This window comes from Pterocles gutturalis, unplaced genomic scaffold (assembly GCF_000699245.1).
Source record: "Pterocles gutturalis isolate BGI_N339 unplaced genomic scaffold, ASM69924v1 scaffold37585, whole genome shotgun sequence".
NCBI classification, from domain to species: domain Eukaryota; kingdom Metazoa; phylum Chordata; class Aves; order Pterocliformes; family Pteroclidae; genus Pterocles; species Pterocles gutturalis.
The window spans coordinates 10,752-32,379 of NW_010139870.1; the positions used below are offsets into that span (position 1 = coordinate 10,752).

The 21,628-nt window shown below is 43.7% G+C and overlaps 1 protein-coding gene across 1 annotated transcript in view; it reads left to right on the forward strand.

Annotated features, from left to right (window-relative positions):
- PRKCQ (protein kinase C, theta) overlaps positions 1-21,628 on the forward strand; it is a 40,290-nt gene that overhangs the window by 5,534 nt on the left and 13,128 nt on the right. Inside the window, exons 3-12 of the mRNA XM_010083461.1 lie at positions 1,077-1,276; positions 3,048-3,108; positions 4,815-4,977; positions 5,450-5,481; positions 5,571-5,656; positions 6,691-6,820; positions 7,520-7,629; positions 8,556-8,679; positions 10,401-10,576; positions 13,060-13,233. Of these exons, the coding sequence (XP_010081763.1) occupies positions 1,077-1,276; positions 3,048-3,108; positions 4,815-4,977; positions 5,450-5,481; positions 5,571-5,656; positions 6,691-6,820; positions 7,520-7,629; positions 8,556-8,679; positions 10,401-10,576; positions 13,060-13,233 (1,256 nt within the window). The remainder of the gene's footprint in view (positions 1-1,076; positions 1,277-3,047; positions 3,109-4,814; positions 4,978-5,449; positions 5,482-5,570; positions 5,657-6,690; positions 6,821-7,519; positions 7,630-8,555; positions 8,680-10,400; positions 10,577-13,059; positions 13,234-21,628) is intronic.

Consider the following 21,628-nt stretch of genomic DNA (forward strand, 5'->3'; position numbering starts at 1 on the left):
CGTGTCACATTCCAGGCTATTGGCTCCATGTGGTTTTCCAGCTGGGTGGGATGAGGAAAAGGTTGGGATTATTGGAAATAAGTCGCTCATGCGACTGCTTTTTATTCTCTTATTCCACCATCTCTGGCGTTTGATAGGTTGAAAATTTGCAGAGGGTAACTATGAAATAGAATTTACCTTGAGTAAGTATCCAGGCCTTTTATGGGGCTATGTGAAATAGAATGAGCTGTATGAAATAAATAAAGCTGGCTGAGACTCTTTCCAGAGAGAACTAACTAGAGATAACCCTCTGCGAGCTAACGCTAAGCCTCAGAGGTAGATACCCTTCACCATTTTAAGATGTGTCTGCTTTGAAGGAAGAGGAATTCATGCATGAGGAAGAAGTGCAGGAAAAGTTTGCTAGATTGAAAACTCTACACCACTGTGGATGTGGTTGCAGGTCTACAAGACTTTATGTCTTAACATCCTGGAGTTAGCTGAGATGTAGCAACTGACGGGACATGTGCTCCAGCTGAACCTAATCACAGAGTGTGCCCAGCTTTTGGGGGGACTGAAGCAAACCTGTTTCATCTTGCATTGCCTTGGGACAGATGATACCTATAGCTGGTTGGGTGTGATGAGATTCACCTGGTTGGATGTGATGAGATTCACCTGGTTGGATGTGAGTATCTATGGTGTTGGAGTCTGCATTTGAGATCTACTCAACAGAGTTAATGGAGTGAAGGGTGGAAATTATCTTTTCTAAAGGAGACATCTGTATTTGGTCAAACACCCAAACTCCGTTGATTTATATTCTCTTTACTAGCTCTTAATGGAGCCAGTGTTCAGACAGCTCAGACCAGGGCATGCACATTGTAAACACCTAAAGTAAAGTGAAATGAAACCCACCCTGGGTTTCACTTCACACCGTCACCTCCTAAGACACTCCAACACCCATTACACACCCTGCCAGGAGAGAGACCTTAAAGTGGGTAAATAACACGCAGTTATTTACTGAGTCTCATGAACTGTAGAGCGGTGGCCTTGGTGAAGATGAGAATCAAATCCAGTCAATCCAAACCACTTCTGCTTGACAGAAAATGGCCAAGTGTATGTGCAGAAGAAGCCCACCATGTACCCACCCTGGAACAGCACTTTCGATGCCCACATCAACAACGGCAGGGTCATGCACATCGTTGTCAAGGACAAAAGTGCCGAAATGGTTTCAGAGACCACGGTAGAACTCAAGGTGCTGGCGGAGAGGTGCAAAAAGAACAATGGGAAGACAGAGATATGGGTAAGCATCGTTATCTCCTCTTGCAGGACATGATGGGGAGCTGCTCTGGGGTAGGGGAATGCCTTGTGTCTGTGGCTGTAACCAGCAGGGCAGCAGGAACTGGCTGCCATCCAAAGAATAATGTTTTGAGCCTACTTAGGTAAGACCTGAAGGAAAGACTTCCATGCATATCAGAAAAAAAAGAGCATGGCACATTTATATTACCTGCTGCTGTCATATTGAAACATACACCTTCTGTTAGCAGGGATTCTGGTTAATGTGAGCTGTGCCCAAGTATTAATCTTTGTTTAGGAAACCCGTTGGGGACAAATGGTAATATGAGTGGCTAAATGTGAATTATTTTATGTGCTCTGGGGAAACAGTTTTAAAAATTTAATCTAATATAAAGTACCTGATTCACAGCTGCCTGACTTGAGAGTTATGCCAGAGGAACTCCTTTAAAATCACTGGAATTACAGTAGAGTAAATTTGAAGTAACAGTCTTCATAAGGATGCTAAATATAAGGTTGTATTCCCTCGTAGTCCAAGCAAGAATATTCTTGATAATAGTTTTTAACATGTAGTATACAGCAGCCACGCCATGAGTAACAATAAAGTGGAAAGACATTTGGAGATCAACTGGTTTCCTGGGGGTTTTTTTTGTTTTTTATTTCTCATGCTAGTTCTCAGGCAAAGCTACTTGAGTTAAGCAGAGAGTAAAAAGTCAAAAAAGGCCTTGGTCAGACCTAAGAGCAAGATTTGATAGAGGTTTGCACGTTTAACACAAACCTTAGAAGGAATTGAGATACTCAGGGATGGAATTGAAAACCAAAAGGCTCTGCTCAACATTATTTCAACCCCGGATCTCAAAGCCATGGGAGGTTGTAACCTGGCGAGGAGGAGAGGGGACACATGGAGTGAGTTTCTCCTTTCTTGTAGCAAGGGTAACAGACCCAAGACCTAGTGGGGTTGGGAAACCCTGGTCCTTTTGTGTCCCATCCTAGTAACAGCTCCTGAGATCTTCTCTACACTCACTCCCCAATACAAGTCATAACCTAGGGAGGGTGGTCCAAGATATCCCATCCTGCAAGGGTCATGAGGGGAGAAAATAACATTTTTCTCACTTTTCTGTGCATGAGAACTGCTTTACCTGGAAGGTAAAGGTAACCTTGCTCAGATTGTGCTGGAGGTGGGTGGGGAAGGCACAGTTGTGGTTCTCAGGCTGAAGAAATTCTTGAATGTAGGTCTCCTTATTTCTAGGCAAGTGGATCCAGATTTATAAAGGCTGAAGGTTCAGACAGGTGGGAATTTCCAGATCCAGTGGGAAGATCCAAAAAACACCTGAGCAAGCTTGTAGAGTCACTCACATTGACTGTAATGAAAGTCAGACTTGAAGAACAAAGTTTCTAAAAGATTTCAGCATCTTTTAAGTACCTGCCTGAAGCTGGCTGATTTTTTTAGGGGTGCTCCCACTTACCCCTTGCAAGATCCACTGTGAATGACAAGTTTTCTTTATAGATAGTGCTGGTCCTGAGCTGGTAAAAACCTGCCTACAGCTTCTGTGATTTTTGATAGGAGGTCATCTAGGCTCCTCTGTAGATGCTACTACTCTGCCTTGTTGCCCCACAGGGGTAGGAGCAACCCAAAAATTAGCATCCTTTGGCATTCATCTGTTCCCACTGGGAAAAGAAGATACTTTGAGTCATCTGAAATGATTGTTGCTTCTTTAAATTACTGTTTAATGATCGCACTGGTCTTTTTTTTGTTGTTGTTTTTCACTTATCTCAACCAGCTAGAACTGAAACCTCAAGGGCGAATGCTGATGAATGCAAGATACTTCCTGGAAATAAGTGGCAAGTGATTTTGTTTGTTAATTGATAGATGTGATTTCTGGTTATGTGGGGTAGACACGGTGCCTTTACTGAAAGCAGTGCCCATGTTATTACTGATTTATTCATAGGAACTATCATAGCAGTTTGAAACGAACAGCCCAGAAAATCAATTTTGATTGTATGGTGGGGATGAAGACTGCTTGTTCCTCTGTGATTTGCAACGCAGATTTTTTGGCCATTTTACCACTAAAATGGTAGATTTTGTCGTTACACTATTCAAGACAGAATAGACACATAGGAGCCAGCTCCCTCTGAAATCATTCTGCTTGTATGTATGCATGTAGCATGTGCCATGGTGTGTGTTATAGTGCAGATGTAAAGGTTGGGATACAATTTACAGGTGACAACACCTAAGTCTACTTGTTAGTTGGGCTTTTAATATCAAGAGCAATCTAGGCAAAACACGAAAAGAACCTAGAGAGTGATTCATCTGATCAAATGCAGGTTTCTGCAGCAAGGTGAGCTGTCACTGGGCTCCATTTCTTCCTCCAGCTAGACCTCCAGGGACCTGGCAGCAGATTATTTACGCTGGTGTCCCACCCCATCCTTTATGTGTCTTCACTGGGAACCAAGTCCCACCTGCCAAGTTCAATGTCCATGTGAAATGCGTTTTGTTTTGTTGAAGAACATTGGTTCCAATCTAAATGCTCAGTCTTACCCTCCTGTCTTGGATACCAAAATTCTCACACCCTCAGATGTGGGGTGAAGCTCTAAGGTGTAGGTATCTAGAAGGACCTTCTATTTATAGAAACACAGAAGTACTGAAAGCAGCTAATAGCATGTCCATACTGATATATTCATCCATTCCGACCTTGAATAGAGAGTATTGTTGCCTCCTTGTATCAGAGATACCAGAGATGCCAAAGCACAGAAAATGCAAGTTGTGTTTGTATTACAAATAGGAAGATCAGCATCAGATCACACAGGGAGCCGGCTTCCACAGAATACCTGTGTAATGCATGAGTAAAACAAAACAGAGACTGAGATATTGTGTGCATATCTGGATTTGTAGACACAAGCACGTATATAACTGCACGTGTGTGGGGTCAGAATTGGTTTGTTTGCTGTTCTAAAAGGGTTAAATGTGAACTGTGAGAAATGGCATGGACACAGCAAACAGCAAAGCAATTGTTGGCGTGGAAAAATAACAAGAAAAAAATTATCCTGGGAATATACATACGTGCTTGCTCACACACGTACATGCACACATAAAGGATTCAGTTAAATACCCACATACATATATGTACATATGTATTTATGCATGTACTTTTGGGTACATACATAAATCATTATTATTTTTCATGTAATTTTATCTTTTTTAAGGCATGGTTCTTCAGTGCTACACAAAGTTAGAATTTTATGTTTAGCTGCATATTATCTGTCCTTGGGAAACTGCTGGTCTGTATTTCAAAAGCAGCATTATGAATATTCAAGGAAGCTGACAGTCCAGAGTTTAAAGTCATTTTAGTGTCCCTGTAGGAATAATAGATAAAAAACCATCCAAACAAGCCTTGTGTGGGTTTCAGAAAAGGGTGGTTCTTAAAAATATTCATTCCCATGAGTGAATCATCAGTTTCAGTCACTTGGTATTTTGGCAGCTGCAGTTTCTCAAGGTGCCTGAGCACGACAGTGCACCCTGATGAATCCTCTGTTTCCTTTCCCCCTAGATGCAAAGGACCTGGCTGACTGTGAGGCTGAAGGCTTTTTCTCCTTGCACCAGCGCAGGGGAGCCATCAAACAGGCGAAAATCCATAATGTCAAGTGTCACGAGTTCACAGCCACCTTCTTTCCACAACCCACCTTCTGCTCTGTCTGTCATGACTTTGTATGGTAAATGAGAATGGATCTGTGCATTTTCCCCTTTTAACTCTAGGGACCAGCTCTGCTTCTCCAGTGACTATCTGTGCTCCTGCTGGCAGTGAAGGCAGCAGGACTGTACCCTTGGTATCTTACACGTAGAGTTATTGCATCACTTCAAGGATGTGGTTTGCAGTTGTAATTCCAACTTCCCTTCGTTTTTTCTTTTATTTTTTATAAATATGTTTGTCTTTTCCCAAATGCTCAGACATTTCTCATCAGCCCAGTTTGCTATTTAGATATTGTGAAACTCAGAATGTGAATATGTGCTGAAAATGCTGTGAAACCACAGTTAGACTGAATACAGATATTTAGAGTAGAGAAGCTCCAAAAAGACTGATAAAAAGCAAAGCTTTTATTCTGTTTCTTTCTTAAATATTGCTTTCCTTTCTTCTGTGAAGGCTTACAGAAAATTCAGAATTAACCACTTCTCTGTTTATTTCAGGGGTCTGAATAAACAAGGCTATCAATGCAGACGTAAGAATTTTTTTTTTTGCTACCACTTTTTACTTGATCTTTTCTTAAGGCATTTTTTTATTAACATGGTAATACATTTGTTCTTTCAGAATGTAACGCTGCCATTCATAAGAAGTGCATCGATAAAGTAATAGCCAAGTGTACAGGATCAGCAATCAACAGCAACGAAACAATGGTACGTATTATTATTTGGCTGCTTTTAAAAAACTTGGGTGTCATTCACATCTCTCCTGTAAAACAACTTCTGACAAAGCAAAAGATGCTACTGAACTAAAAGCTGTGGGATTTGATCTGTGCCCTTTGTTTTTTATGTTTCCAGTGGTTTCATTACCTCCTACTTGTGATTTCCTCAAATGCAGCTGCTGAATAAGCAGTTGCTGAATCAGGACTGACATTTTTCTGATGTATGAAGTCATGCACATGAGATGGAGATTTACTGGAGGAAATTCTTCACCCCCCAGTGTTAGGCAGGACATCACATTGAATTTTCAGAGCAGTACTTTAACATCCCACTCTGTGTTATCTGAGATTTCCAAACAGTCCGTGGAAGATCTAGCATCTCCACTATTATTTATTTAATTTTCCTCGTATCAGTTTATAATAAACCTTCTTTTTTTGGTGGGAAAAAGTGGAACTTTAACTCTTGATAAGACTGTTCCCTTTTTTCTAAATTGTGTCCCACAGCTTCTGTTTGCTTCCAGTCCCACCCTGGCTCCTGTTCTCCTTTTACAGTCTTCAGAGATGAGATTCATCTCACTTGCCTTCTGACATCTCCAGGGTAGATGTATCCAACTTTGTCATCGCCTCTGACTCCCTGTGTACTAAAAAAACACCAAAACAGGCTCTTCCAAGGAGTGATTCATGACAACAAATGTAAACATCCATTTCAGGATGGGGTGAATAATTTTTAGAAGTACCACTTGTTTTCCACTGAGCATTGATGGAGTCTAGGTGCGTAGTTGAGATGCAAGCAGCTCTCCAGTCAGATAAATCAAGCCCAGGGATTAAATTACCCAGTTCCCACTGAATTGCAGTTATTATGTATCAAAATTTCGCTTCATATATCTGAATGATAGTTATAGGTAGTTTCTTCTTGATGGTCATGCCCAAGGATAAAAAGACATCCCATCTTCTGTAGTACAAGGTTGGTTTTCCATGCAGAGCTGAGGTGCAGAAGAGTGAATTGCCAACACAGCTTTTCTCTTGCAGCTCCGTAAAGAGAGATTCAAGATTGACATGCCTCACCGCTTCAAAGTCTACAACTACAAGAGCCCAACTTTCTGTGACCACTGTGGCACGCTCCTCTGGGGCTTTGCGCGGCAAGGACTGAAGTGTGATGGTGAGTTCCTGACGTATGTGGCATGAGCTGAGCATAGGAGTAGGAGTTGACTTTAGAGGACTGCAGTCTGAAGAGCCAAATCTCATTTATCACTCTTCTCTACAAGACCGGTATGATATGGCATTTGGGGTAGTGAAGGAGTGGTCAAGAAGACCATCCTTCAAGGAGGATTGTTCTTCAAGGAGGATGACAACTGTCAGTCTACAGAAAGATATGTGGTCCACAAGGCTGGAGAGTCACTTCTCAAAGAGCCAAACAACATCTCAGTGACAGGGCTGATCTTCCAATATCACTCCTAGTTTCAACTTGCGTGCTCTATTTCCACTGTCAGACAGACCCAAGACACTTCACTATCTTTACAATCCTATGCCAATGTGGAGATCCTGTTCTGTGATTATGGTTTATCTTTGAGCTGATAGGCTGTAGAGTTTTGGTAACCTGTAGCTGCAAAGGCTGATGGATGTGGAAATGCAACATTTTGCGCAGAAGATATAAAAAAAACTTTGTCTCCCTACAGAACCAAAACATGGCCTGAGTCCCATCTCATCAGACATAAATTTTGCCCAGGCTCTGAGCTGTTTCCATGGCTGATCTCTGTCCTTGGCCAACAGCCCCACATGTTCCTGCCCAACCTGATGTCATACCCTTCACAACCTAGCTATCCTTTGTTGTCCTGACACCTCTTGTTCTTTCTTTCAGCATGTGGCATGAATGTCCATCACAAGTGCCAGACAAAAGTAGCAAACCTTTGTGGAGTTAACCAGAAACTAATGGCTGAAGCTCTGGCAATGATAGAGAGCACCCAGCAGGTAAATACCTTAAGCCTTAGGTGACCTGGAGAAAGGAGGATCAATTGTTCGATGTTTGTTTCAGTGCAAGAAGTAAGGGTATTGAGTGGAGCACTGTGGGTACCAAGTGCAGAGTTTTATGTCCTTATTATGGAAAACTAGGTACCTGTGGATTTTGTCCCTCTCTGATGTTACACAAGAGCTGAGAGGTATCCTAACGATCCTGATTTTGAGCTTGAATCTCTAAATTTTTTTATGATTTTGGGCTTGTGACAAGCTGTTTTTCCTTCTTTTAGTCCAATTTTCTGTGTTCATAGTGTCGTTTATATAACAGTAGTATCTAGATTCTCTCCCCAAGGTATAGGTCTCTTTGTGAGAGTCCCTCCTCTGAGGAGTTTCATTCCAAACAGATCTGAGAGTTCTTGAGCCATAGGTGGAGTCTTAGTGTTCAGTAGCCCTCAGAGGATATATCTTTCATGCTTTTGTCTCATCACCCTCAAATCCAGACAAAATCCTACCTTCTGCAACAGCCTGGTGCAAGGACTTCTTCAGAGTGACATCCAGACACTGTACAGGGATGAGGCTGCAGCATGTTCCAGCCTCTAGTATATTTCCAATTTCTCTTCAAAGAGGACTATTGGGGAAGAAGTTGTTAATTAAAATGTCCTTTGTGTGGATAGCCAAGGACTCAGGGCCCTGCACAAAATGGGGATCTCTATGTTGGCAGTGCAAAGATCCGTTAACACCCACACACATCTCACAGAAGGCTGTGGGTTCCTCTAGGTTACCAAACCCCTAAACATTGGGTACAGAGATGCTCTCCTCATAAGCAAGGGTGTCTTCTAGATCTTGGCTTCTGTGACAGTCACACTCAAGAAGCCACAATGTCCATAAGCTCAGAACTTGATATTTGGCTCAAAAGTCATTTGCTGTTTTCTGCAATCCAGGCTCGCTGTCAGCGTGACACTGAACAGATCTCCAGGGATGGACCTCTTGAAATTGGCTTCCCAGTTCCTGTGAAGGAGGTAACACCACTTCAGGCATTGCCAGCATCTACAACAGGAAGAAAAGGTAGTTTCCCCTAGTGATGTGGGACAGCAGGCTTTGTTAATTTTTTGATTTGTACATGGTTAGGTGAACGTGACAAGGATGGGGAATTTATTACCCATTGAATCTTTCATGCATTTTTCCAGCCTAGAGCAAGATATACCCTTTCTTGTCCCAGAACATAAACCACTTTTCCCAGCCACATAACTTAGGCATGGCAGAGACCCTTGATTTCAACCTGGTTCCTTTCCTTTCTGTACATTTGCACTTCCCCCATGCCATCCCAACCCCTGGTGACACGAGTCACCAACTACCACTCGTTCAGCTGACCCCTAAACTCTCTTTCTGACCTGGTACTTGAGCACACCTCATACCTCCATTGGAAATGATGTGTTTATTCCCTTCTTGGGACTCGTAAACTGTAAAATATGAGAACTTTAACGTGAAACCAAGCTCTAAACAGGAGATGAAGAGTCCTTCTGATCACCATGGCCAATTCTCTTTCTGCTTTCATATTTTTGAGTGGGGGTTGACATCCAGTACCTTTGAAAACCATTGACAGATCCCCACTGCATTCACCTGTGAGCTGATCTAGGTGTCACAGCCCTCTGTGCTACAAGAGCAGATATTTAGGAGGATGAATGAGAGATATGGGACAAGAACTGATTAACAGACCTTGGACAAAGCTACTGGGGGCTCAGTGGCCTAAAACAAAAGTTACAGTCTCCTGGGGAGATCTCTTGTTTTTCTGCTTTGTTCTTGAGTCACAGAACTCTGGATATTAGGAGCAAAAATGACATCATCTTTCATTAGACCCATGTGGCCCACATAAAAGGTCATTTCAGGACCTCTCCGGCTTCATGGTTCATGGTACTCCTCCAAGAACTGTGCTGTAACTGCAGCAGACCTATGATGGCACTGACACAATGCTTTTCTGCCTCCCACAAGCTTTAAAATGCATCTACCAGAAAGGGGAAAAAAAACTTAAACCTAGCAAGGAACAGTGGGTCCTCAGCTCCAACCCTAAATAAAGCTCAAGCTCAGGCCCCACTATCATGCACTTTCTCAGTGCCCTCTGTGGAGATAATATTCTAGAAACTGGACCTACAGACCTGTGGGTCTGTTTGTCTGCTGAGTAGTGTTCTTGCTGTTCAGCAATTTAGGACGGTACAGAAAGTATGCACTTGAGCACATGGGTTAAATCCAGTAAGGGATGAGATTCTTAGAAGTTCATGTACATCCAAGTGAATGGAGTAGTGAAAAAAATGAGTAGTTCCACTCCAGGACAGCTGGAGTACTTGATCAGAGCTTCGCATCTGGAGCAGGGACCCAATATGAAAATGCTGTCCCATATTTTCACATGCTAGCTTTGCCAAGGGTCTTGAAAAGGCCTCGAAAAAATGGGACCTCGTCATACCAGCAACCAGCAAGAAGGAATGAGGAACACAGGTGGCCAGAAATGAAGGGTTTGGCCAAGTTTTGCTGCCATAAAACAGAAAGACAGATGAAGGAGTTTGTAAAGTGGGAGTAATGCCACTGAAGAAGGTGGAGTTATGCTGGAGTAAGTTTTCCTCCAGAGAGAAAGCGATGTGGGAGCAGAGCCAATCTACTTAGTAGACGTGGCCGCCACATTTCCATTTATTTGAAATACCCTTTTAAAACTCTAAACACAATACCTGTAAGTGTTCTGGGGATTTTCTTCTCATTTCCAGGGGTTTGTTTGAATGCTTTGATGTGTGTTGCAGAGCCACAGGGCATCTCCTGGGAGACTCCGGTGGAGGGCACAGTAAAGGGGGAATCTCTAATAGAGTCAGACTTGGGAGGACAGTCCCAGGAGCAGGAAGAGCACCAAGTGCAGCTAAAACTAACCATCGAAGATTTTGTCCTGCACAAGATGCTGGGGAAGGGCAGTTTTGGCAAGGTAAGCATCAGGGGACTAGACGCCACTGCATAGGTCTGCGTATTGCTTATTATGGCACTAAATAGCATGTGGTTTGAAGGCCACTTAGGAAAAAATGCCTCCAAGCCCTCCAAGATGCCTTGCTCTGGCATGACTGAGTCTTGAACTTCGTCTTCTCCTTACCTGAGACAAAGATCTTCCTTGCCCTTCCCTCTGCCCTTTTAGTTTGCTGTCTCACGGTTGCCCACAAGAAAGCAGCTGAGTAAACCTGTAACTTTCCCTTCTGTGCAGGTTGATGGGGCTTGGGCATCCACAGAGAGCTGGTGGGAAAGACCTCTGTGCTGTTCCCCTTCATGCAGCTACTTCTGCCAACTTAGCTGAGCAAGCTCGGAGGGAGGCGGAAGCATTAGCTGAAAAGTTGAGTGTGGATCATGTCCCCTCTCCAGAGCAGCAGGTCCCCAGCTGGGAACGCTAACTGCTCTTTCCCAGCTCCGATCTGTGCTGGACCATAAAACAAATTTTGCAACAGCCAAGAATTAGTGCTTTTGAAACAAGAACCACCTGTTTTCAGTGGATTCATTAATCTTGATGAATTGTGGATTGTTCCTCCTTCTTGCAGATGTCCCCTGGAAGGGGACTCATGTTATTCAGTGCCAGCGCAGAGATGCCTGAAGCAGTTTCAGAGGAACTCACCATTGTATTTTCACAGCCAATAAGGAGGATGAGTACTATTATGTATTGCATTGCTCAGATCCCATATCTTTCCAAGGTGGAAACTGTGCCTTAAAGAAGGGATGCTTTTTGCCTGCTAAGTGAGCTGAAGCAATTGCTGCAGCCAATTCTTAAACTGGTGAAATATTTGCTGTGTTGGCTTTCCATACTTGAAAACACTTGGCATGTCTTACACTTTGCATGGGAAGCAGAGCTGAGGCATCACGGTTAGAGCTAAGCCAGAATACTCCAAACTCCACAGCCCAGACTAACATGGACTCAAGAGCATAGATATCATAGAAACATTTACATTGGAAGGAAGTGACCTCTGGAGGTCATTTAATCCCACCTGCTGCTTAAAACAGTTCTAATCAGATGAGGTTGCTCAGGTGTTTGTCTGGTCAGGTCCTCAATACCCCCGTGGAAGCAGATTCAGCCCCCTGTGCTAATGTGGGCTCTCCAAGCTTCAAACATCTGCATCTCTCTGCAGTGCACTATGTGGGTGTGGAGAGGATGGGCTATTTCATGCCCTTCTGCAACAAACATCACCCACAAGTTTCCTGTGTAGGTGTTTCTCCTGGTGCCCTTGTTTGCTTGGAGCAAGATTCACTTCCCCCTAGAGGGGACAGGGTGGGCAGAGCTCAGTACCGGAGGGTTCTCTCCAGCTTTGCATGGACCAGGGAGGTTGAAGTCCAAACCCATGAGGAAGCCCCCTCTGCAGGAGGTCTGACATTGCCTACCTGCACCCTGGAAGTCACAGCTCAAGGCACAAATACCCTGCGGTCCCCAGTTTCCCCAGGAGAGCAGTGCCCCGCACAAACGGAGGTACAAAGGGTGCCTGCAGCATCAGCACTGTTGGCATTTCTGGTCTTTCACTGCAGAGACAGAGGGAGGCTCCAGGCTCTACTGTCTGTCTAGTGCTACAAAGTGAAATGCAGCAGTAGCCAAAAGGGTAAACAAAACTTTTGTTAGGGCTAAAACATGTCTGAGCTTACTCAGTAAATAGTGTCTGGTAGAGAACTTCAAAGACCTCTTTGATGAATCTTACGTGTTTATTCAGTCTATGGGAATCAGTGTCGACAGGCTGTTAGCGTAAAGATCAGGACTGGCACTGCTTTGCAGTGGAAACTTCTTTGCTCTGTGGTCTCTAGAAAACCCTTCTCTGCTGCTTTGTGTCTGAATTTTCCTGCCCATAAAAACAGAGAGGTCCTAACGCCTCTGGGATGTGTTTTGCTCTTCCCAGAGAAGTCCTGCAGAAGCACAGGGGACCCAGCCTGTCTGCTCAGGTATCCCACTAACTGGGAGGAATGGGAGAAAGTCACATCTGATATAGACCAGTCTAACTACTGGTGGGCATCAGTTTACACCTGCTGAGGGTCTGGTGCAGGACATTTGCATTTCACATGTTGACAAAGCAATATTCTATGTATTCTTATCTAAAGTCAGCAAACAGGAAATGTATCTCATGAGCATTTGCATGAAGATGGTTTCTGTTATCAGAGGTGTTTGGCTTTCTGACATGTCCTCCTCAATATGGGCATGTAGCCCCTGCTCTTGTAGTCGCCAAGACCTTCTCATCCTTTCCCAGGGTTCAGCTTCATAAAACTATTCTGGGTGTGGGGAACAAACTCAAAGTCTACAAAGTCGTAATGGCAGAACTGGGCGTCAAACAGCAGCGTTTTTAAGGTCTACCCTAGTGAATTCCCCAGAGCTCAGCTCCCACCCTCACATGGCTGTGTTACCAGCTCTGAGAGGAGATCAATGCTCTTTCTGAGCAGCTGTTTCCACCCTAGGTGTTCCTCGCTGAGCTGAAGAGCACAGACCAGTATTTCGCTGTGAAAGCCCTGAAGAAGGATGTGGTGCTGATGGATGATGATGTTGAATGTACAATGGTGGAGAAGAGAGTGCTCTCCTTAGCTTGGGAGCACCCATTCCTGACTCATGTCTTCTGTACGTTCCAGACCAAGGTAAGTCAAAGATCTGCCACCTTCCTCCGTGGGCTGAGGATGCTCTGATGGGTTATGAATACTTGGTGAAGTGCTTAAGTCTGCCAGATGTTAGGGAGTAGCTTAGACAGGAGGTACTAAAGGAAGAGTTCTTCAGGTTAACTACTTGGGAAGTGGCTCCAGAAACTTAATCTGCCTTCCCCACATTAACTTGTGGGGTGCTTTTGAGGTTTATGGCATCTAAGACTGATTGAGGTGGCTATGCAGAGACCTGCTATTAAAATCTGTGTCTTGGTACCCTGGGCTGAGGATATCCAAAGGCCACATCCACAGCCAGGGTGCAGATATTCCTACACTGGTGTTATCTGAACCTCTTGGATCATGGAGCGGAATGCTACAGCAATGAGCCTGGGTCGGAGCTGACTCAAGAAACTCTGGTTATGGAGAATAAACATGGTGTCATTCACTTTGGAAATCTACTTTGTTACAGTTAAATTGCATCAGATTCTTCCAAATGAATTCAGGACCACTGGTGGTGAAGGCTGCCGTTCAGAGCAGCAGCACAGAGCATCTGAAATCCTGGTTAGGACTCAAACCAAAACTGAAGTGACATTTAAGTAATATATTCATCTTCATGGCAACAAACCACCAAGTGATTAACTTTCTAGAGCCTTTTGTACAGCCACAACCAATCATCTTAACACTAAAGCACACACAAGGCATGGGAAAAAAAATGATGGAAGGAAATTTAAGCTATTGTCTTCTCTGTCCAACCTACTCAAACCACTCCTGAGAGATGCTTGCTAACCCTGAGCTCAAATTCAGAGTGGCATCCCTCTCTCAAGGCTGCTTGTTCAGGGTTTTGTTAGGATGCTCCCAATCCCTGCTCAGTGCTGGGATTTAGTGATACAAAACACTGCTCGGTGTGAGGTTAGGAGCTGCTCAGGAAGAGGCTTGCTGCTTCTGCAGGGTCAGGAGAAACAAATATAACCCAGTATATCCCAGTCACCCGTGGGATGCGGCACCTGTCTAAAGACAGATTAAATTTACAACAGGGAATGTCTGGGAACCCGTGTGACACTAAGCCCAGGCACTCATGTTTAACCCCTTCAGGACTGTCAGTCAGGACAGCATGTCCTGGGCATGGATCCTTGCCTGGAGAGGAAAATAATTAATTCCCTTTCTGGGGGACTAGATTTCAGAGGAAAATATAAATAACCCAAGTCCAAAAGCAAAGAAAACCAAAACTTAATTAAAAAGACAAAATATTCACAACAGCCACAGCTCTATGGAGGAGCTTATACTCCAGGGAGAGAAGTGTCTGCTTCCCTCATGAGACCACAGCAAAAAGATGAGAGACAAACTGGAGTCGTGCCAGGAGCCAGATGGGATTTACTGGCCACTTAGGGGAGGACCGTGCTTCCACCTGTGGCTGAGGCAAGGAAAACCTGCAGGATGGAAAAGCAATAAGTGCCTGAAAAAAAAACACGGGTGCCAGGCTCGAAAACCCAAGTGATCTTTTCCTACTCTGTCTTTGGGGCAGCATCACAGTATTGCCCTGTTGACATATAGAAAGCATCTCCATCCGTCTCATCCCAGGTCAACATTGCCACTTTATAGTTATTTGATCTCTGCATTTTGCCCTCAAGTGCACGGATACAGCAGCTGGAATGTGGCTGCCCCGGCCAAAGTCACTCTGGGCTGTGATTGATTTCCAGCTTATGTTTTTCTCCTCTGACCTTTGCAAGCCAAGCAGCAATCACTCAAGGCGTGAAAGTCGTTCAGAGCAGGAGAGCTGTGACAAACCATGGGCAGTCTTTCATGGCTCAAAGGACAGCATGGTTCAGTCCTGATCTCTCTTAGAGCAATCATTTCAGAAACCAGGGCACTGCTCTATCGTCTCTCTCTGGACTTTGATATTGAAAACTTGAATTTTCAATTGAAAAATTGATTATTTTTTTTTTTAAGGCATCACTGGATAGATAAGTAGTTTCAAACAGAAATGCATGTGTTAATGCTTTTCTGAATCTTTAACGCTGTGACTTGCGAGGTTTCTGAGCTGCTTCGGGTAGTAGGTGCCTCTGCAAAGGACAGCAAAATCAGGAATATTCCTACACTGAAACAGGAACCTCGGTAGTCCCCGTGTCTCCAGAGGGAAATAAAAGTCATATAGTCTGTTGATAGTTCTCTGAGCTCTGGGATGAGTTTCTTCCTGGCCTCGACCCAGGTAATCAGTGAATGCTGAAATATATAAAGCTGCAGACAGGTTTTTATAGGCACCAGGCACCTAATGCTCCTTTTTGTTCCTGCGGAGGCTGAATGATCAGTGCTTTCAAAATTCAGAATACTTGTCGTGTTTCACTACACGAAAATAAATTGAAGTGCATGGGTGTTTTTTCCCCAATCTGTTTGTGCACTTGACTGTTTTATTTTACTGCAGTAATCTTTGTATCCAGATATTCAGCTGACATAATTATATGGTGTGAATTTTAACAACCAGCTCAGAGAGCTATTTCGTTGTATTAGATTTAAAAAGGACACTGTTATGTTAAAGAGGAGGAAAAACATCTTTATAATTCTGTGAAATCCCCAAATTAATAATGCCAAAACAGTGACTAGCATCCCAGTGCTTATGTTTTATTCTTCTTTTGGCGTTGCACTGATCTTCTGCGATAAAAAATAGGCTTTCTCTTTTTGAAAGTCACTTTGGTTTCTAACTGTTTCTTTACTTCATTGACCAAGTTTTTATTCACATCCTTTACCTAAATGCAAATTAAGTCTTGAGGCATTTTGGCTTGCAGCACAAAATAGCAACGCAGAAGACTATCTCGACTCAAAAGAGAAGTAATCTTTATTGCAATTTAAAAGCAAATGTTACAGAAACATTTCTTTTCTGCTTTACTAATGTATTATATCTTTTCAAAGTCCTGGTGGTGGGCCATTTTCACATGCTCTGTTGTTTTAATGTGCTTAATACTGACTTTAAAATCTCTTACATTGGCAGGAAGGAGAAAAGGATTATAAATAAGGAGTGTGATCCTAATTTAAAAATTCTTAGGCTATGAAGTGTTTTCCATTAGTATTTTCAGGAGATTACTCCTTAAAATATCTCCTTGGAGGAAACTGCAATTTCCGCAACATTTTCCAAGGGCAATTTCCGTTTTCTTCCATCTTTGTCTTGCTGTTAGAGGGACAGGACTGAATTATTTGACCTGAATCACAGCGTGTGGGTTGACAAATGTGCAGGATCCTCTCTGACCACAGCATGGCTGCAGGATGCTGATGCATTGCAGAAGTCATTCTGCAGGGAGGGGAAGTTGCAGCACTGCTGGACTTCTGAAGCACGATAAAATATTGGATGGACTAAACAAAAAGCACAACAAAAATCTTGGTCACAAGATGAGGTGTCGTGTGAGGTCAGACCAGGCATCTTTGGAGCCAGCATCCTGTTTTGGGGATTGAATCATAGAATAGTTTGAGTTGGAAGGGACCATGGAGGTCACCTAGTCCAACCCCCCAACTAGGAAGGAAGACTAAGGAAGAGAGTACAGGCAATGCAGTGATTTTTCCCTTGTACAAACCATCCCATGCCTTGGTATTCAGCCATTTGGGAGACATGATCTTGAAGCTACAAGGTTTCTAGGTCTCCATTCTCCTAGTATTTTTGAAGTGATAAATCAGCTTGGAAACATCTGATTCAAGGCTAGTTGGCTAATTTTGAACCAGCTGATGGGAAAGCTGGAGAAGAACTGAGAAGTTTAGGGAGGCTTTGAGAATTTTTTCCCCTTACAACCAGCAGACTGGAAAACTGTCAAGGTTTCATTCAATCCCAGCCAAAATTTCAACAGGGCTCAGTAGAAATAGCAGCGTCTCAGCAGATTTTGGGATTCAGCAAGGTTCTGCCAGAGAAAGTGAGCAGCTGTAATTATAAAATCCAAAATACAAAGTCTTTACAAGACACTTCCAGGCAGTGTTGGCCTGCGTGGTGTGAACAGGTGGAGTGTATTGGCAAGGAAAAGAGGGAGCCAGCTGACAAGCATGGGGTTTTTAAGTGATGGATGATTGACATATTCAATACACATATTTTAATTGCCTTCCTGTTGTCCAGCTCTGAGGAAAATCAGCCCAAAATACATTCAGCTTTGCCTGGGATTTCTGAAAGTCTGCAAGGTATCTGCTCAGTAGTTTGTCCTGAAAAAAAAAAAAAAAAGGATGACTTCTTAAAATAAAAGCATTACTCTCCCCCCACCATTTTTCATCTGCTAAAATATTTGTGGTTCATAGATTTTACTACTTTTTGTTTAGTTTTTGGTCTGTTGATTTTTTTTTTTTAATCTCTAAATTTTCACTGATGTTTTTGTCTGGCCTTGAGGAAATCAGTCTCTTTCCAAGTTCACACTCAATACTGATAGGGAAAGTCACTTTCTCTTGCATGGCAGGGCAGATAGTAACTCAGTTTACCACTATGAGTGATGTACTCCGCCTGCCGTAAGCTGTGAGGAAGGGACCTGGGATCCCAGAACTAAAGTGTAAGGGGTTATTGCCAACCATGTCTTCACCTTTATCTATACATATATATTTTTATATATGTGTATAAATATATCCATATGCTTTGTACCAAGTAGATGGGCACACAAAGCTAAGCATCCCAAAGGAGCAGTTTAACATGCGGTCAAAAGTGCTGACAGTACAAAGATTAGAACAACAAAAAAAAAAAAAAATCAGGAGATCAAGGACCAGACTGAATTATTTGATAGCTCTAAGAAATGCTGCCATCTCGAGAAGATAGACTGATATTACACAAGAGAGAAAAAAAAAAAAAAGAAAGTATTAGGCCAGAGAACAAAATTAAACCTGGGGTTGCTTTAATCTGTAATAAATTGGTTTGCTAGTCCCCAGATGGTGCCAATAGCAATGGTAACACCTCCTAAGGTCACCTGCCAGCAAGGAGTGACCCTGCATTAGCTGTTCCTCATGGGAGTAGACACAGGGAGGGGCACATGCATTGCTTTCTTTCCCGATGGATGGGATGCTGTGATGGGACTGCAACATTCAGTGGGTGATGTGGTGGAGAAGGGCTGAGAGGCCTTTGGCTCCCATCTAGCCCATGAAATAAAATAGATTTGAAGCATGGATGAGCCCCCAGACTGGGCTGGGCTGAGTTACAGGAAAATGTGGACAAGAATCAGCGGCAGAAACTAACTGGTATCAAACCTTTCTCTTGGCAAAGGCCAACCTAATTCAGTAGGCATGCAGTAGGGTTAGGTCACTTACTTAATATGTGTCGAGAAGCTTTCTTGCTAGGGTAACTGCTCCAAATAAGGGTAAAACCACACTGTCCTGCAGCATTAATTATTCCGATATTCTCCTGGAAGCCCTGGGAAGAAGGATTTTTTGCTCTTTAGTAAATGGCGTTAAATTGTGTATTTGTATGTATGCAAGTGCTTTCAAATGCAACGAAAACAAAATCTGAAAATCTCCGCAGAAAAGGGCTCTGGAGGGCTTCCAGCTGGTTTGAGGATTTTAAGAGCCTGTTATAGGATGTACCTTCAAAAGATCAATTTAAATGCTGCCTGCTTTATACTCATTGTTTATAAAGTTGAAAGCATCTTTGATAGTGACTATTCATTCTCACAGCAGTTGCCTGCAGAACAGAAGCAGGTTGGTTTAACCCCCTCCCTGCCATATCTTGGAGAAGCAGAGAGAGCAGGTGGCTCTGCAGAGAGGAGCTCAGCTCAGCACAGGCACTGAGGGACTGATGGGGCAAGAAACTGAGTTTTTGCAGTGATCAAGTCTTTCAGCACCTGGCAGGATTGAGTCAACTAGGGAACCATGTTATTTTGTGTGCAGGATGCACACCTGCACATGTCTAATTGTGTGTTGTACAACATCACGTCTTGCTGTTAAAGCATCACTTCGTTCTCCCACAGAGGGGTTTGTCATGTTCCCTCTGCTGCAATGGAGAAGGCTCCTGGAAGATGATCTCGAAGTAGGGAATGGCTGATATATGGATGTCCTCAAGACAACTAGTGCCAAATATCCTGGGGCAGTGTCCATCAATGAGTGCAGGGAATGCCTTTGCAGTCCTTGAGCTCTTGAGCTTGAGAGCTTGAGCTTGATAGCTTGAGCTCTTGGTTGTAAAACATGGTCTTAAACTCTGCCAAGAGACCAGACTTGTTCTGGTCTGTTGTGCAAGTCTGAAAATTCCATGACCAGAAGTCAACTTGAGTGTTTGCTACCTGAAGATGCTCTCATGGGGGGTTCAGCAAGGTGTCTGTCATCTGTCCGCAAGGTGGACGGGTAGGGTGAAGGTGAGGGACTCTTCCCAAGCCTCCGTCAGAGCTGTGTAGGTCTCATTACTGAGGAACAGCATTCCTGTTTGTTTGCTTCACATCCCTGAGCTAGGACCATCGTAGGGGAAAAGGGCACGATAAAGTCATGCCATCCCAGCTGCCACGTCTTGAGAAATACCCACTTAACCCACTCTCGCCTGCTCAAGGTGCTGACAGAATTCAGAGCCTGGCAGTAGCAGACAGGAGCCATCAGATAACTTTCCCAGGCCAAGAGGAAATGTAGGTCCCCAGAGAGCTGGGGTTGTTCAGCCTGGAGAAAAGAAGGCTCCGAGGAGACCTGATAGCAGCCTTCAAGAACCTGAAGGGGGCTACAGGAGGGATGGGGAGGCACTCTTTATCAGGGAGTGTAGTGAGAGGACAAGGGATAACGGTTATAAGCTGAAAGAAGGGAGATTAGACTAGACATTAGGAAGACATTTTTTCCTGTGCGGGTGGTGCGGCAGTGGCCCGGGGTGGCCAGCGCAGCTGTGGATGCCCCATCCCTGGAGGGGTTCAAGGCCAGGCTGGATGAGGCTTTGAGCAACCTGGGCTAGTGGAAAGTGTCCCTTTAATGATCTTTAATGATCTTTAAGGTCCTTTCCAACCCAAACCATTCTATGATTCTATGATAAGCTTCCAGCAGCTTCTCCCAGTAGCCATCACTGTAGCCCCTACCCTGCTACCAAAATCCCACCACAAACCCAAAACACTAAACCTCATCCCTGGAGGGGTTCAAGGCCAGGCTGGATGAGGCTTTGGGCAACCTGGGCTAGTGGGAGGTGTCCCTGCCCATGGCAGGGGTTGGAATTCAGTGATCTTTGGGGTCCCTTCCAACCCAAACTGTTCTGTTATTCTATGACCATTCTGTGATAAACCTCATCGCATCCCTGTGTACCTTCACAAAGAGCATCTGTTCAAATGTTTTCCTGAAGGGGCTCCTCAGCTCAGTTCTATCCTAAATTGTCCATCTCTGTTTGACCTTCTTACTCACTTAAACTGACTTATGTGCACAGACATCTACAGGTCCAAGACCTTCAAACTGAAAACCTGCACTCATTGGATTTATTGGCAAAATTTGTATTCTTTCCCGGGGAGGTCAGATCTGTCCCTGTGCTTGTTGGATGACAGGTGGGGTTTCCAGCCAGACTCCCACTTAAGTGAGAGTGCTGTAATTAAAAGGATCTGGCTGAAGAAATTGCACAAGTTGGAGCAGATAGCTGTTATTTGAAAGCAGCAAACACTGTTTTGTTTTGTTTTCAAATTGCCAGATCTTGGCTTGCTGCCAGAGATGCTTATATTAGATCTTATGGATCTTTTACTGTTAAAATATAAGTGAAAAGAACTCTATTTCCCCCCCAAAAAAAGTTGTGATGGGCAATACACAACAAAGGGAAGATATTAATAAATTTTAACATAGCTTGGAGATTACTAACTTCAAATGTGCACGGAGCAGAGAGAGGCTTTTGAGAAAAAAAAAAAAACTACTGCATTCATTTTATTTTATCCATGCATTTATGCACAAAAGCTGAGATTCCTGAAACAGAAGTTTAAACTGTGAGCTTAACTTATTGCACAGATACTTTTCTCCCAGAAAAAGGCACCCCTCCTGCTTTGTAGGTGCAATTCAGTGTGGAAGGGATTGGTCTGAATCAATGTCCAGCTTCTGTGGGGGCCTGGTGGGGAAGTTACAGCGCATGAAGCAGCAAGGGGATCAATGTGTTGTATGTCAAGGGCTGGAAAGGAAACTTTGATGATCTGTTCTGCTCTTTATTCAATACAGAGATTCCCCCCATCCTTCCAGTGTAACAGGAGGGGAGCTTTCCGCTGCCCTGGTAGAACAGCTGATGGTTGCATGCAATTGGAGACAAGGACTGGATCTTTGTCCAGGTTTCTCTGACACACAATGTGCATCCAGAAATATGATGAATTCATTAACCTTCCTACTAGCAAGTTACACCCTGCCTTACTTAATAGAGCATCTCCCATGCTTAAAATCAAACATGTGCTTAAAACAGGTTGCAGCATCTGCCCAGTGTCTCTGATCTCCTGAAAAGGTCAGACCCATGTGCCTCCACAAAAGATGT